Source organism: Choloepus didactylus, chromosome 4, assembly GCF_015220235.1.
Source record: "Choloepus didactylus isolate mChoDid1 chromosome 4, mChoDid1.pri, whole genome shotgun sequence".
In the NCBI taxonomy this organism is placed as follows: domain Eukaryota; kingdom Metazoa; phylum Chordata; class Mammalia; order Pilosa; family Megalonychidae; genus Choloepus; species Choloepus didactylus.
In genome coordinates, this window is record NC_051310.1 from 67,344,783 (window position 1) to 67,363,139 (window position 18,357).

Genomic DNA, 18,357 nt, shown 5'->3' on the forward strand with positions numbered 1-18,357 from the left:
TGTTTTGATTATTGTAGCTTGGCGATAAATTTTGAGATTAGGAAGTGTGAGCCCTCCAATGTCATTCTTTTTCAAGATGGTTTTGGCTTTTTGGGGTCCCTTGTCCTTCCATATAAATCTGATGATCAGTTTTTTCATTTCTGTGAAGGTTAAATATATGTTTATGTATATACACAAGTGAATTTAGCAAGAACACTGGATGTAGAATCGATGTACAAAAATTATTTTTATTTCTTTTTACCAGCAATAAAATTAGACAGTGTAATAAAAGTATTTACCAGTACATAAAAATCATTGAACATCTATGAATAAATCTACAGAAAGGATCTACACAGGAAACAATAAAGCATTTGGAGAAATTGCAGAAAGCCTAAATAAATAAAGGAATGGCTTGGTTCCTATTGAGCTAGCTAAGAGTAAGGTTGCAAGATTGTGTTTCTCCTGGCAATGGGCTATATCCACCTGCCCTTCCAGACAACAGTAGGGCTGCACATGTTTCTAAAGCCCATTACCCACTCTCCATTACCAGTGATTTCCAACCTTTCTCATGTTCTTCGAACTTTCCATGTCATCCCTTCCTTCTTATTCACAAAAGTTAACTTTGCATATCACTTCACCATGGAGGTAAAGCAGGAGCCTCTTCTTTCATCTAGTCAGGATTATTCATGGGTTAATTAACTAAAAAGGTTTCTTAAAAAAAGGAATCATGAAAAAAAGATACATATAAGACTTAAACATTTTAACCTAAAACATAAATGTGCATCCATTTGTCAACCTTTTGAGGAAGTGCCAAGGCCTTTTCTTTGAATGAGGTTCATTAGCAAAAATCACACCAGTGATTTATCATGTATGACATCTGTGCCAGTTTGAAGCTGTTATGGACCCCAGAGGAGCCATGATCATTTAATCCAATCTTGTTGGATGGAACCTTTTGATTTTGTTGTTTTCATGAAGATGTGACCCACCCAGTTGTGGGAGGGAACTCTGCTTATATTATTTCCATGGAGGTGTGAACCTGCCCATTCAGGGTGAGTCTTTATTAGATCACTGGAGTCCTTTAAGAGAGCTCATGGAGAGAAGGAGCTCAGAGAAGCTGAGACATTTTGGAGAGAAGCTAAGATATGTAATTCAGAACTTGCCCTCAGGAGAAGCTAGGAGCTGACACAGACCCAGATGCTTGGAGACACTTGGACATGCAGACAGACGTTTGGAGCTGCTTAGTTAAGAGACAAAGCCCAGAGATTGTCCCAGAGAAGCTAAGAGAGGACCCCCAGACACCTAGAGAGCAATGCCCAGGAGAATCAAGCAGAAGAGCCAAGAGAAGCTGGGAGACAGAAGCCCAGAGACATTTTGGAGAAAGCCATTTTAAAATGCAACCCAGGAGCAAAGGACCAGCAGACACCAGCCACATGCCTTCCCAGCTGACAGAGGTGTTCCGGACACCATCAGCCTTTCTTCAGTGAAGGTACCATCTTGTTGATGCCTTCCTTAGTTTGGACACTTTTATGGCTTTAGAACTGTAAATTTGTGACTTAATAAATCCCTTTTATAAAAGCCAATCCATTTCTGGTATCTTGCTTAACAGCAGCTCTAGCAAACCAGAAAAATACCCAATTTGGAACTCTTTAAGTGAAGCTATATAAGTGCAAAATTCTAGATTTTTGGTTTTTAATTTTTTTATGCAAACTTTTACTATGGTTTTTCTACCCCTAATTTGACCCCCTCCAAATAAAGGAGCAACTTCAACTTGTGGAAAAAAAAAAAAAGAATGAATTGGAAGGCTCAACTCTTTTGAGTTGTAATTTCTTCCTAAAATGACATGTACATTCAATGCATTCCTAATCAATATCCAGGTTTTTGTTGAACACATATAAGCTGATCCTAAAATTTATATGGGGATGAAAATGTCTGATATAGTCAAGTAGATCTTGAAGATGAAGATGAAAAGCCTTACTCTACTGGATGTCAAAGATTAAAATAAATCTAAAGTGGAGCATGGTGTAATGGTAGACAGACAAATCAAACAAGCAAAATAGAGGTTCCAGTCAAGATGGGAATTAATTTCTAATAAAAGTGATAATTTGTATATCCTTATAAGCTAAATGAATCATGACCCCTACTTCACACTATACACAAAATCAATTCCAGGTGGAGTATGTATCTTAATATGAAAGGTAAAACAATAAAGCTTCTTGAAGATAACATAGCAGACTATCTCCATGACCTTGACAGACTTCTTCAGTAGGATATCAAATGATAAAGAATTAGGTTGATACATTTAACTACCTTAAATTGAGAATTTATGTTTCTCAAAATGTGCTATTAAACAAGAGAAAAAGAAGCCATAGAGTGATAGAAGATATTTGCAAAACATATGTTTTGATATGTTTGGATATATCTAAAATATAAAAATAATTCCTACAAATCCATAAGAGTAAGGAAAAACACCCAATAGGAAAAATGTACAGGAATCCTGAATAGGTTACTTCAAAAAAGATCATATTGAAATTACTGGAATTACCAGTACATGATACGGTGCTCAACCTCCTAGGTCATCAGCGAAATGCAAATTTTAAACCACAATGAGACGCCACTGCTCCCCTGAAAGGAAAAAATTAAAAAAACTGATAATTCCAAGTGTTGGAGAGAATGTATAGCAACAGGAAATCTTATACATTGCTGATAAGATTATAAATTGATAAATCAGATTTGAAAATTATTTGACAGCATCTACTAAAATTTAGCACATGCACACCCATTGCCCAGAAATTTCTTCTTATTGTATGATAGAGATGTTTACATACACACACCAAAAGACACATCTGAAAAGTTTCATAGGGGCCCTGGAAACAAATCTCTATCAATCCTAGAATGGATAAATATGTTGTGGTATAATTATACAGCATAGTACTATATAGAAACAAAAATGTGTTACCTCTGTAACAACATGACCAAGTCTTATGAACATAATATTAAGCAAAAGAAAGATGACAAAGAAAAGTGCAAACATATGATGCTGTTATAAAGAGTTCAGAAATAGGCAAATCTAATCTACGGTGTTAGATGTCAGGGGGAGACAGGAAAAGTGTAGGAAACCAAGACAGGGTCTAGTTGGGCCTTTGGAATGCTGACAATCATCTATTTCTTGCCCTGGGACGAGGTTACACGGTGTGTTTCCTTTGTGAATAAGCTATATGATTTATTTATAATCAATGTACTTTTCTGTATTTATGTTAGCGTTCAATTAAAATGCTTCTAAAGTAATAAAATGAATGCATCAACGGCATCAATCAGGGTTCTGCCGGAAAGAGATGCCTACTCCCACATGGAGATCTGAGTGGAAGGGGAGTGGTTGGGGGGAATCCACAAAGGATGGGGTGTCCCAGAGCCAGGCTCTGGGACGGGGAGGGTGAGAGGAGGGAGATTCCTGGGAAATAGAAGGATGAAGGGCTCTGTAGGGAGGGATCCACGGTAATGAATGCCCTGACCCCACCTTCACCCCCACTCAGACTTCCCGCTGGGCTCCCCTTTGGCAGAACCCACTGGAATCCTTGGGCACAAGCCTTTGGTGTGGCTCGTCCACGTCAGCCTCCAGGGCAGAGAGCAGGAGGGGGATGGGGAGTGGACGGGGAGGGGCGGCTCAGAAGGGCCAGCATGCCTCTGTTTGCCTGTCCATTTGGTTGACAGCTTTATTTTAAGCAAAATGCTTAGAAATAGAATCACTTATGTTTCTTTCACCTTTATTCTTCCCAACCTCAACATTTTTAAACTACTGTTTACTTAATCTAATAATAACATGTTCTAAGCCTAATTGGAAACCACCCAGAAACTTCCAGTTCTCCAAAATAAGCCATTAGCTTCACTTCAAGTTTGGCCATCATAGCTGCAGCTAGAACCTTGTACAGCTCACAGCCCTGTCCCTGGATTTAGTAATGTAGAGGGCAGGCTCTGGAGCCCACACCTTCTTGGTTCTCAGCCTAGCTCCAGCCCTTACTTGCTGTAGGGTGTGGTCACCCTCTCTGTGCCTCAGCAGCCCTCCATGAGGCAACAGTGGGGGTCTTATCAGTTAACATACCCAAAGTGTGATGTGATTGGAAGATGCAGGCTGACAGTTAAGTAGCACAGGAAAACCAAATGATGAAAAACCATCTTGCTTTTACTGGATTTTAAAGGTCAACGAGAAAGATTAGACATTTCCTCACCAGAGACAACCTGTGCAGACTGTATAATAGCTTCAGAATTTGTTAGATGCTCCATTCTTTTGGTCCTGTGACAATTGCCCTATGCATGATGCTATAATAGAACATAACCCCTTGCCTTTTAAACCAGCTTTTCTGTCTTGCTGTCTCATCCTACTTACCCGTTCCATGTGGACTCCTTAAGAGAGGGCTTTGGGCCTCATTCCTTCTCTTCTTTGAGTGTCTTCCACATGAGAGGCTCAACAATTAGGCTAAATGTTAGGTTCAAGGATAGGTCTAAAACACCCACCAATAATCACATTATTTCTGTGCAACTAAAAGTCCTCAATTATCTGAAATAAATCTCATTTGGTCTTTTGGGGTCATTGATGACCAGTACTCATAAGATACTTCATCAAAGGGAGGTGGGCAGGATGGTTTGTTCTATATACAGTATGTGCAGCCCATCTCCGAGCGTTCCTGGTTTGAAGGATGAATATGAGGTAGGGAGCAGTTCAGATACTCTCTGGACATGCATCCTGTGAGGATTAAGAGATGTTAGTTAGTTCATCTTAACTGTAGGTAGTCAGTTCATCAGGACAGCACTGCTTCTGGTCAAAGGCAGCTGTGAAATTTCCAGGACAAGGAACAAGTACAATATATTCTTTATAAAAGATTACAAGGTTTCAGATAGAACAAAATTAAGTTATATTTCTGAATATGTGAATCAAACAACTTTTGTGGGATAGGTTTTTAAGTGGAATTACAAGATTTATTGATATGTAGTAGAAACATTCAATCTAAACACTGAGCACATGAGACAAATCCAACCTGGTTGAATGGAAAGAAAATCTTCCAGACTGAGCATGGAATCCTGGTTTTGCCCCAGCAAGCTGTGCAGCCTGAAGAAAACTGGTTACTCTTGCTGAGTCTGTTTCCTCAGGGGCTGGGTGGGTGTGAGGAGATGGGCGAGGGCCAGGCACCCAGATGAATAATTGTGTGCCAGGGGCTTCTCTCACTGACAGTGGACAGTTCTGCTTTCCTTTGAACTGTGCTGCCCAGAGCTTTAGGAATGCGGAGAAGAGGGCCTGTCTGGTTCTTGGTTCTGCATTCGGCTTGCCTCTGTTGGAGACACAAGCAAGAAAGCACAGAGCCATCCATCACAAGTTTCCCTGTAAGGTAGGGCAAAGCTGCTGGGGAGACATCAAAGCCCATTCACACAGAGGGTTTGATAAGAGCTCCACGGGATAAAGACAGCTCAGGTCAGCAATGCCTTTTACCTTTGTCCATCTCCACTCAACACAACTTTTAGTTTTTAGTAGAAGAGTCTCAGTGGTACATGGTTAGAATTTGTAATAGAGTGAGAAGCTGGAAACTGTGATGCTCCCGTCAGTGGTCTTTTCTCCCAGCACACTGAAAGAGGACTCATCCTTTTTAGAGATCATTGAGGATCTGCTTTGTGACTACAGAACCAATTCTGAAGTTGGGTCAGTGAGTGCTATGACTGGAGTTTGGCTGAAAGAAAATGCAAGCCTCCAGAAACGAAAAGAGAACATAGAGCTATCCTAGAGGAGCTTCCTGTTCCTGTCCTGACTGAAAGTTCTCTTAGGATTCCAAAAATTAATTTGCATTTTTTTTTGGCTCTTAGAGAAAAGTTCTTATTGCTATAAAGAAGAGCTGACTATGGGATATCATTTCTGGTTATTAAAAAAAAGCATTATCCAGGGAAAATGAAATTTGTGCAGGTTATTGGAAGTCAGGACAGAAGAATCAATCAGAGATATTGATAGAAGAAGAGATAGAAAGACATGAGGCATAAGAGGAACTTGACCCACTATTGCTGGCTTTGAAGATGGAGGAAGAGGGTCATGAGCCAAGGAAAGCCAGTGACCTCTAGAAGCTGAGGACAGCACACGGGCAACAGCCAGTACGTAAATAGGGAGCTCAGTTCTGCATTTGCAAGGAACTGAATTCTGACAATGACCTGGGTGAGCATGGAAACAGATTCTCTCCACGAGCTGACAGAAAGAAACGCCACCCTGCCAACAACTTGACTTTAGCCTAGGAGCCACTAAGCAGGGGCTCAGATTAGCCCATCATCCTTCAGACTTATGGAAACTGTGATATAATAAATGGGTATTTTTTAATCACTAAGCTTGTGGAAATTTGTTATGACAGTGATAGGAAGACCAGTACAATTTTACATTTGCAGAATCTGTAGTCATTGGTTGTATTCTTGATATTGGTAATTTCTGTCTTTTGACTGTTTGTCCTGTTCAGACTAGCTAAAGGTTTATAAACTTTATTGATCTTCTCAAAGAGCCAAATTTGGTATCATTGATATTATGTAACATTTTCCTATTTTCTGTTTCATTTATTATTTCTTTTCTTCTGTTTATTTTGGGTTTTATTTGCTCTACCCAGTAAAAAAATGAGCTGATTTGAACAGATACTTCATTAAAGAAGATGTATGAATGGCAAATAAACACATCAAAAAATGCTCAATGTCATTAGTCATTATGGAGAGGCAATTTAAAACTACAATGAAAACCACTATGTATCTGTTAGAGTGTCTAAAATGTAAAAGGCTGACCAAATGTTGATGAGGATGTGGAGGAAGTGGAATTTTGATATCCTGATAATGGGATTATAAAATCATGCAACCATTATGGAAAATAGTGTTGCAGTTTCTTAAAACATAAACATTCCATATAGCAACTGTTCTAGTTTGCTAATGCTGCAGAATGCAAAACACCAGAGATGGATTGGCTTTTATAAAAAGGGGGTTTATTTTGGCTACACAGTTACAGTCTTAAGGCCATAAAGTGTCCAAGGTAACACATCAGCAATTGGGTACCTTCACTGGAGGATGGCCAATGGCATCTGGGAAACCTCTGTTAGCTGGGAAGGCACGTGGCTGGCGTCTGCTCCAAAGTTCTGGTTTCAAAATGGCTTTCTCCCAGGACGTTCCTCTCCGGCAAGCTTGCTCCTCTTCAAGACGTCACTCACAGCTGCACTCAGTTCCTTCTCTTTGAGTCAGCTCATTTATATGGCTCCACTGATCAGAGCCCACCCTAAATGGGTGGGGCCACGCCTCCATGGAAATATCCCATCAGTTATCATCTACAGTTGGGTGGGATGCATCTCCATGCAAACAACCTAATCCAAACATTCCAACTTAATCCCCACTATTATGTCTGCCCCACAAGATTGCATCAAAGAATATGGCTTTTTCTGGGGGACATAATACTTTCAAACCGGCACAGCAACCCATTAACTTATCATATAATCCAACCATTCTATTCCTAGGTATTTAGCCAGGGGGACTGAAAGTATTTACCCCTACAAAGAATTGTTCACATGTTCATACCATGTTAATTTGTAATAGACAAAGCTGGAAGTAGTCCAAATGTCCATCAACAAGTGAATGGATGTACTTTATGGCACATCCATACAAAGGAATACTACTCAGCCATAAAAAGGATGAACTAGTGATACATGCACCACAGATGGATGAATCTTAAAGTAATTATGCTAAATGGAAAAAGCCAGGCAAGAAAGAACTTGTAGTGTATTTATAGAAATGCTGAGAATATATAAAAAAGTAGTGAAAAAACCAGATGAATGGTTTCCTGGGATGGTGGAGTGACAGGAGCTGTCAGAGGGGACTACAAGAACATGGGCATGAGCAAAGTTTTGGGGGTGATGGATATATTCATTATATTGCTTGCAATGATGGTTTTATGGCTGTACTCATTTCAAAATCTTAATTGTATGTTTTAAATATGTGAATTTACTGTTTATCAATTATCCTCAAAAAAGAAAAAAAAAGCAATCAGAAGATTAAAATTTAGTTGTGTGGTATATTAAGTGTTAAACAACATTTAGATATCTATTTACTTTGTTTTTTCAGGATGGATTGCTATTCTGGGATCCATCTGGTTGTTAATTTTAGCTGATATCCATGATTTTGAGATAATTCTACACAGAGTGGAATGGGCAACCCTTCTGTTCTTTGCAGCACTCTTTGTTCTGATGGAGGTAAGACTTCAGAACTTTTGCAGAATGATTTTTTACCTGAGTTCTGTATTTCAGGTTATATTTAATGAATGAAGAAAACATAAGTCTGTAAGTCCTTCTGCATATTCAGTAAGTGAAAAATGGTGGAAGCAGTAATTAGACCATTTAAAATTAAACCACCTTTTTATCAATCACCTAAATATTTCTGATAAAATTTTGTATTTGGTTGCTGTTGTTTTCTTCTGAACTTATCTTTGTGTTTTTTTTTTAAAAAAAGCTTGTTCTAATTTTATTTGCTGTAAGGTACATTTGTTATCAATTAGATTTGGAGCAAAAGGACTTGTTACAACAAGTTTACAGAGTAGTGATGACCTCTTTCATTTTGGGTATTATTTGAGTAAATATTTATATGTTATCATGGAAAAGACTGCATCATAGAAATGAGTAAATTATACGTCTTGTTTCCATTACAATTCACAGTACTTTTTCATTTTGAGACTTTACTTATAAACATATTCTCTTCAACTACAAAGCATTACTAACATATTAGAAAAAAATTTTTAAAAAATTTAACTTTCCAACATTTCCCCTAAGCACACCAAATGCCCACATTCATTACCTCTGCTTGATGATGGCAGACTCATTTAGTTTTCATTGTTCTCTTGAGTGAAAACTTTCTTATTGTTTTCAAGACAGTTCACTTGAACCTTTGAAATCTGTGTTTTCATCCACAATGTTTTGAGTAGTTGTGCTAGAGAGACTCATGGAGGCTTCTGAATCTGTCAGGGGGTCTTGAATTATATTCTAGAAATCCTTGGTTCACTATTCAAAAGCTCCTTTTCTTTACTGAGTGCTCTGTTTAAATGTACACATGGAATATAGAGGGAAAATTTCTGGTTACTGTTTTCATAATTCACTTTTGAAAGTTTCTTCCGGAACTATGTATTTATTGCAAGTGCAAATTGTTATCTCATCTGGGGTTTTGGCATATTTTCTTCAATTATGTGTTTTGGAGATAAACACTGGAATTTCTCTCTCTCTCTCACTTTCTTTTTTTTAATGAGATTGTTCACATTCCATACAATTATCCAAAGATCAAGAGTGTGCAATCAATTGCCCATGGTACTTTCATACAGCTGTGCATCCATGACCACAATTTTTTTTAAATTTTTAGAACATTTTCATTACTCCAGAAAAGAAATAAAGACAAAAAAGGAAACTAAAATCCTCCCATACCTCTAACTGCACCCCCCCCATTACTGATTCATAGTTTTGGTATAGTACATTTGTTACTGTTGATGAAAAAATGTTAAAATACCACTAACTGTAGTATATAGTTTGCAATAGGTATACTTTTCTCCCTATATGCCCCTCTATTATTAACTTCTAGTTAAAGTGTCATACATTTGTTCTAGTTCATGAAAGAGATTTCTAATATTTGTGCAGTTAACCATGGACATTGCCCACCACAGGATTCACTGTTTTATACATTCCCATCTTTTAACCTCCAACTTTCCTTCTGGTGACATACATGACTCTGAGCTTCCCCTTTCTACCACCTTCACACACCTTTCAGCACTGTTAGTTATTCTCACAATAACATGTTACCATCACCTCTGTCCATTTCCCAACACTTAGGTTCAACCTAGTTGAACATTCTGCTCATAATAAGCAACTGCTCCCCATTCTTTAGCCTCATTCTAGATCGTGGTAACTTATATTTCATGTCTATGAGTTTACATATTATAATTAGTTCATATAAGTGAGACCCTGCAATATTTGCCCTTATGTGTCTGACTTATTTCACTCAATATAGTGTCCTCAAGTTTTCTTTTTTTCATTTTTTAAAAGATGGTTTTGTTCACACCTCATACATCCCATCCTAAGTAAACAATCAGTGGTTCCCTGTATAGTCACATATTTATGTATTCACCACTGTCGCCACTATCTGTATCAGGTTATCTCCATTTCTTCCACAAAGAAGGAGGAAGAATCAAAGAAGGTAGAGAGAGACAAAACAAAAAAAAAAAAAAAAAAAAGAGGAAACAAACAAATAAAACAAAACGTGATAGCTAGGAAAAAGCATTAAACTAAAGTAAAATAAAGATTCAGGCAACATCACCAATGCCAGGAGTCCCATACCCCTCCCTTATGCCCCCCCCCCATATGCATTTAGCTTTGGTATATTGCCTTTGTTACATTAAAGGAAGCATAACACAATGCTTCTGTTAACTATGGTCTCTAGTTTGCATTGATTGTATTTTTCCCCCAATACTACCCTATTTTTAACAGCTTGCAAGGTTGACATGCATGTGTTCTCCCTCATGTAAAAACATATTTGTATATTTTATCACAATCTTTGAGCACCCTAGGTTTCACTGAGTTATATAGTCCCAGTCTTTATCTTTCCTTTTTCCTTCTGGTGTCACACATGCTCCTAACCTTCCTCTTTAAGCCATATTCAGAGTCATCTTTGTTCAGTGTACTTACATTGCTGTGCTACCATCACCCAAGATTGTGTTCCAAACCTCTCACTCCTGTCTTTTCCTGTCTGTCAGTAGTTCTCCCTTTACATACCTCTAGAGCAGGTATCTTGTTCATAAGCTTTGTCATTGTCTTGTTTGTCAGAAAATATTTCAAACTTTCCCTTATATTTGAAGGATAGTTTTGCTGGATATATGATTCTTTGTTGGTGGTTTTTCTCTTTCAGTATCTTAAGTATATCACACCACTTCCTTCTTGCCTCCATGGTTTCTACTGAGAAATCTGCGCATGGTCTTATCAAGCTTCCTTTGTATGTGAGGGATCACTTTTCTCTTGCTGCTTTCAGGATTCTCTCTTTGTCTTTGATGCTTGATAATTCAATTATTAAGTGTCTTGGTGTAGGCCTATTCAGGTTCATTCTTTTTGGGGTATGCTGCACTTCTTGGATCCATAATTTTATGTCTTTCATAAGAGATGGGAAATTTTCATTGATTATTTCCTCTATTATTGCTTCTTCCCCTTTTCCCTTCTCTTTTCCTTCTGGGACTCCCATGACACATACATTCCTGTGTTTTATGTTGTCATTCAATTCCCTGAGACGTTGCTCATATTTTTCCATTCTTTTCTCTATCTGTTCTTTTGTGTGTAGGATTTTGGGTGTCTTGTTCCCCAGTTCCTGAGTGTTTTCTTCTGCCTCTTGAGATCTGCTGTTGCATGTCTACCTTGTTTCTTTCATCTCTTGTGTTGTGCCTTTCATTTCCATAGATTCTGCCAGTTTTTTTTCAAATTTTCAATTTCTACCTTATATTCGTCCAGTGTTTGCATTATACACTTCATCTCTTTTGCCATATCTTACCTAAACTTTTTGAATTGATTTACCTTTAGTTGTTTCAATTCCTGTATCTCATTTGAAGTGTAAGTTTGTTCCTTTGACTGGGTCATAACTTTGTTTTTCTTAGCGTAAGTTGTAGTTTTCTGTTGTCTAGGCATCTGGTTTCCTTGGCTACCCCAATCAGGTATTCCCAGACCAGTATGGGCTCAGATCTAAGAAGGAGGCAATATTCAGGGTCAGGTTTCCCTGAGGGTGTGTCTTAGAAGATTGACACACCCTGTGAGGTCTTGAGCTACTGTGCTTTTCCTAACATGACCAGCAGGTGGCACCTATCAACCTGTTGCTCCTGAGTGGTGTAAGGAGGTGTGGCCCCCTTAGTCCTTAGTTTCAGCTTTGTCTGTTTTCCCCCAGGCTTGGGGGTCTGGTTCTGAATGGGAGGCTGGTAGTAGAACTTTGCACCATCTCTTTCCTCTTTGCACCATCTCTTTCCTCTTAGGGAAGATACACCCCCTAGAAAGTGATCATCAGCATTTAAATATGTTCTTTGTTTCTCTGACTCTTCTATCTCCACCCTTGTCTGTGTCAGAGTGTTGTGAACTGAAAATGGCTGAGGCTTCCTCCACTGAGCCGCTCAGGTTGAGAGAGAGAAAAAGGGACAGAAAGCCTCCTTTCAGAGGCAGTCCACAGTCTCCCCAGCTTCACCCGCTGGCCAGAAATAGCATCCAGTCCTCTGGGCTCCCCCTCCCAGGACAGAGAAGTCAGCCTCTCTGCTTGTGGGGGATTTGTACCTTGCATTGAGCAGTCCACATTTGCTAATTAAAACCCCAGTTGGAGCTGGACTGAGGTATATTCACTTGTTCAGAGAGTGCTGCCCTCTATCACAACAGGGTTTTCCTGCTGTGTAGGGAGGGGGCTCTCAGCGTGGTTCCACAGTTTCTACTCACAGATTCCACATTGCAATCTCAGGCATTCCTCCCAATCCAGGTTGTTGCACAACGTGTGGACAGTCACATTTGTCCCCCAGCAGTTATTCCAGGTTATTTACTAGTTGTTCCTGGTTGCTTATAAGTTGTTCCAGGGGGACTAACTAACTTCCACTCCTCTATATGCCACCATCTTCTTTCTCTCCTCTCTCTCTCTCTTTTCTTTAAATGTGATTTTATTGGGATATATTCACACACCATGTAATCCATCCAAAGCACACCATCAGTGGCTCACAGTATCATCATATAGTTGTGCATTCATCACCACAATCAATTTTAGAACATTTTCATTACTCCCCCACAAAAATAATAAAAGTTAAAAAAAATAAAAAAGAACACCCAAAACATTCCATACTTCTTATCCCCCTAGTATTTATATATTTTTTGTCTCTATTTCATTACTCATCTGCTCATACACTGGATCCAGGAAGTGTAAGTCACAAGGTTTCACAATCACACATAAACACTGGAATTTTAAAAACAACTTTATCATGTTATAATTTGTATATCCTAAAATCACCCATTTTAAGTGTATGATTCAATAATTTTTAGTAAGTTTAGAACATTTCCATTGCCCCCAAAAGATCTCTCTTGCCCATTGACAGTCAGTCCCAGCTCCCACACTGAGTAGTTTGTCTCTCTAAAGTATATGACAGCTGATCTCTTGGCTCAGTTTTATTTTTAATTATTTTTTTGAATGTTAAGCCTGGCTTTCTAAGGAGAACTTTAACGTGGGATTGCTTTCATACTCCCCTCACCCCATCCTTGGCATAAGAGTTCTGCCAGGGTGGGGAAGTCATGATAATCAGTAGAACTTGGACATAAGCTAATGATTGCTCAAACACTTAAACCAGTAAGACGTCCACCCTTTTCTGGTGGACCTGGGTGTGGGTTGGGGGAAAACCTTCAAAGCTCAGAGAATATGTATGTATGCCTGGAATTCACTTACACTGGGCCCTCTTGTATCTCCTCATCAATGTGCACAAGGATTCAGGTTCAGCAGGATGTACATATAGCTGGGTTTCACCGTCTCTTCTGAGCAGACACATAGCCTTGTGCCTGCCTGCAGACTGGAGGCCACAGGACATGTGGAAGCTTATCAGGCTCATTTTGGTTGTGTCATTCCTATATCTCTGCATCTCTTCCAGCTAGTTTCCTGGTCTATTGCTGGCTCCCACCACATCATACCCAGCTAGCTGCAATGTGGTTTTTCCTATTGGAATGCTACCAAGATCACTTCTGTTTCCAACAATGCCCAGAGGTGTGGGAGTTTTCCCCTTCACCCAAATTAAGTCATTCCTCCAACAACAAAACTGGTTGTCATTCCAACTTGCCCTGCCCTGATAGACCTATGGAAGGGAACTGGGAGCAGAATGGACTAATCAGCAGTCTTCCACTTCTTTACATGAGCTGCAGTAGTTTTCCTTGATGTTCTTGAAGGAATTATTTTCAAGTTCTTATAAACATTTGATCAATTTCCAGAGTTCTGAAATGGTTGTTTTTGACAATTTTGTCCAATTTCATCATTGTTGTTTGGGGAGAGAGTTTGCTAAGTTCCTTAACTCTGTTTTTCAGGAAGTCATGGCTCCCATTATAATTTTTCAAATTTGGAACTTAAATACTATGACAAACGATATTTTTTGAGTATGAGGTAGAATAAGTTGACTGGTTTAGCTATTTTTAGCTTGAACAAAAACAGTCTGTAGCTTTTGAATCATAATTTGAACCTTCTCTTATTTCCTTATTATTTGTTTTGGGAGGCTTGTCAAAAGTTGTAGACTTTTTCAATTTTTCTGTTCTGCCCTTCTCTCAAATGAACTTATTTAGTGGGTGGCAATGTCTTTTGTTAGAAGAAACAAAACTTAGTAGCCATATTTGAAAATTCCGGGGATCATAAAAGCCATCAAGTAGATTCTGCATGTCAAGGGAATAGCAAAGCATTGGTTGGTGGAATTATGCCCTTCAGCATGGAGTACAGGTGATGCAACACAATATGCACTGTGGAAATATAATTGAAGACATAAACATAAGAACTTGAAATTGACTTTACCTTCAGAACACTGTGAGACAAGAATTACAGCTATTTTTATCCCTCAGCTTCCCTCTTATTTCACTTTCCTCTAAGAAAAATGAAAACACATGTCCACATAAAAACTTGTACATGAATATCTAAGGTAGCATTGTTTATAATATCCAAAAAGTGGAAACAATACAAATATCCAACAACCAATGAATGGGTAAGTAAAATGTGGAATATCCAACAAAGGAATATTATTTGGTAATAAGGAATGAAATACTGAGGCATGCTACAACAAAGACTAACCTTTAAAAGATTATACTAAGTGAAAGAAGTCAGTAACTAAAGACAGCATACCTTATGATACCATTTGTATGAAATATCCAGAATAGGCAAACGTATAGAGATAGAAAGCAGATTCCTGGTTGCCTGGGACTGGGAGTTTGGGGAGCAGGTAGGGAGGATGGGGACTGAAAAATTTCTACAGAGTTTCCTTTAGGATGATATGGGAGCCCCGGGCCCAGGGCCTTCCCAAAGTGTCTTGAAGACAGTTAATGTTTGACCTATTCTCCTTGTAAAATCAGGCCTCTGGTGCTAAATGTAATCTGTAACTACCTCCTCCCTGAGACTACCTGAGATACTGTTATCTACAACATAATCTATAATCATCCCCTTCTCCCTGTTGCTTACAATCAATCCCTCCCTACATCGCAAGCCCACTTTATGCTCTCACACCCATTGGAATGTCAGCCTTTATAACCCGCTTATTCAGCCCCCCCAAAGTGTGGAGTATCTCCACACTGAGCTCTGAACCTGCCGCCATTCAGAGCAGCTTCTGAATCCACTCAGAGAAGGTCCTGAATTCAGGGCAATGTGACTCGACTTTCCACCCTACCGGTAAGCCCCATAATAAAAGCTCATGTCTCAGAACGTGCCTGGTGCTTTCTTTAGTCCTTTGGCTACAAAAGCCCTCTTGGGCCAAGACAGATGATAAAAATGTTCAAAAATTGATTGTGCTGATGGTTTCACAACTCTGTGAATATACTAAATGCCACTGTGCACTTTAAATGGGTGAATGTCACATAAATCATTTTTGCAGACACCCTTTATCAAGTTTAGGAAATGCCTTTCTATTCCTAGTTTGTTGAGTGTTTTTTATAATGAAAGATGTTGAGTTTTGTCAATTGTTCTTTTTTCATCTATGGAAAAGATCATTTGGATTTTTCCCACTTTGTTCTATTAAAATGGTACATTACATTGATTGGTTTTCATATGTTAAACAAACCTTGCATTCCTGGGACAAATTCCACTTGATAGTGGTGTATTACCCTTTTGATATGCTGCTGGATTTGGCTTGGGTAGTATTTTGTTTAGTTTTGGATCTATATTCATAAGGGATATTGATCTTTAGTTTATTTCTTTGTGGTGTCTTTGGCTGGTTTTAATATATGGGTAATACTCAAATCATAGAATGAGTTAGAAGTGTTCCCTCCTCTTCCTTATTATGAAAGAGTTTCTGAGGAATTGGTGTTAATTTTTCTTTAAATGTTTGGTAGCATTTGCACTGAAGACATCTGATCCTGGGCTTTCCTTTGTAAGAAACTTTTTTATTACTGTGCCGGTGTGAATATATTGTGTTCCCAAAAATGCCGTTATCTTTGATGTAATCTTGTATAGGCAGATGTACCAGTGTTGATTAGATTGTAATTCCTTGAGTGTTTCCATGGAGATGCGCCCCACCCAACTGTGGGTGATAACTCTGATTGGATAGTTCCCATGGAGGTGTGGCCCCTCCCATTCAGCCTGGGCCTTGATGAGTTTACTGGGGCATTGTATAAGCTCAGACAGAAGAAGCGAGCTTGCTACAGCCAAGGGGGACACTTTGAAGGGTGCAGAGATGCTGAGAGAGTAGCTGCAGATGAGAGACAGTTTGAAGACAGCCATTGAAAGTAGACTCTCACTCTGGAGAAGCTAAGAGAGGACAAACACACCAAGAGCAACTAAGAGTAACATTTTTGAGGAACTGCAGCCTAGAGAGGAACATCCTGAGAGAAAGCCATTTTGAAACCAGAACTTGGAGCAGACGCCAGCCATGTGCCTTCCCAGCTAACAGAGGTTTACTGAACACCATTGGCTATCCTCCAGTGTTGTGTTACCTTGGACACTTTAAGGCCTTAAGACTGTAACTGTGTAACCAAATAAACCCCCTTTTATAAAAGCCAGTCCATTTCTGGTATTTTGCAATCCAGTGAAGCATTAGCAAACTAGAACAATTACTAACTCAATTTCTTTACCTTCTATAGGTCTATTGAAGATTTCTATTTCTTTTTGTGTTAGTTGTGGACAAATTTCTAGGAATTTGTCCATTTCATCTAGAATTTCTAATTTGTTGGCCTACATGTTTTCATAGTGTCCCTCATAATCCATTATGATTTCTGTAATGTCATAATGCCTCTTGTCCCATTGCTGATTTTAGTAATTTGAATCTTTTCTCTTTTTTATTGTTCAATATGCTTAAAGGTTTTCAATTTTAATGTTCTTTCTGAAGGACCAACTTTTGGTTTCATTGATTTTCTCCATTGTTTTTCTATTCTCTATTTCATTTATCTTCATTCTAATCTTAAGTACCCTTCCTTCTGCTTTCTTTGGGTTTAGTTTGCTCTTCTTTTTCTAGTTTCTTATGGTGGAAGGTTATGCTATTGATTTGAAATCTTTCTTCTTCTTTTAATGTAGGCATTTGCGGTTATAAATTTCCCTTTGAGCAGTTCTTTTTCTGCATCCCATAATTTTGACATATTCTTTTTCATTCATTACAAATTATTTTGTAATTTAACTTTGGTTTCTTATTTGACCTATTTGTTATTTAGGAGTATGTTGTTTAATTTCCACATATTTGTGTATTTCCCAAATTTCCTTCTATAATAATTGCTAATTTCATTCCATTTTGACCAGAGAAATACTTAGTATCATTTCAATCCTTTTAAATTTATTAAGATTTGATTTATAGCCTAACATGTGGTCTATAATGTGGAATGTTCTCTGCACTTGAGAAGAAATGTGTATTCTGCTGTTGCTGAGTGAAATGTCAAATATATATATCTATACACACACACACACATTAGATCATGTTGCTTTTTAGTGTTGTTAAAGTCTTCTGTTTCCTTGCTGATCTTCTATCCATTATTGAAAGTGGGATATTGAAAATCCCAACTATTGTTGAATTGTCTATGTCTCCTTTTGATTCTGTCAGTTTTTGCATGTATTTTGGGACTTTGTTTAGATGTACATGTGTTTATAATTATTGTGTCTACCTCATGGATTGACCCAATGTCCTTCTTTGTCTCAGGTAACAATATTTGTCTTAAAATATTTTTTTTCTGATATTAATATAGCTACTCCAGGTCTCTTTTGGTTATTGTTGGCAAGTTTAACCTTTACCATCCTTTTACTTTTGCTTTATTGGGTACCTTAATGTAACATCAATCTCTTGTAGATAAGATATAGTGGGATCATTTTTTAAATCTGTTATGCCAATCTCTGCCTTTTAATTGGTCTGTTGGGTACAATTTACATTTGCCATTTTGCCTTTTATTTTCAGCATGCCTAATGTCTTCTTTACTCCTCAATTCCTCCACTACTGTCTATTTTGTTAAATAGACATTTCGTAGTTTATCACTTTAATTTCCTCCTCACTTATTTTATTATATTTATTAAGTTTTTCTAAATGCTTCCCCTGGGTACTAACAATTAACATATTAATCTCTAACAATCTAGTTCAAATTATTACAAACTTAATTTCAATAATATACAACTCTGCTTCCATATAACTCAACTTTTCCCCTC

General features: G+C 38.2%; 1 protein-coding gene across 1 annotated transcript in view; it reads left to right on the forward strand.

The window, feature by feature from the left end:
- OCA2 (OCA2 melanosomal transmembrane protein) overlaps nucleotides 1-18,357 on the forward strand; it is a 386,050-nt gene that overhangs the window by 213,686 nt on the left and 154,007 nt on the right. Inside the window, exon 19 of the mRNA XM_037832810.1 lies at nucleotides 8,092-8,219. Coding sequence (XP_037688738.1) covers nucleotides 8,092-8,219 — 128 coding nt within the window. The remainder of the gene's footprint in view (nucleotides 1-8,091; nucleotides 8,220-18,357) is intronic.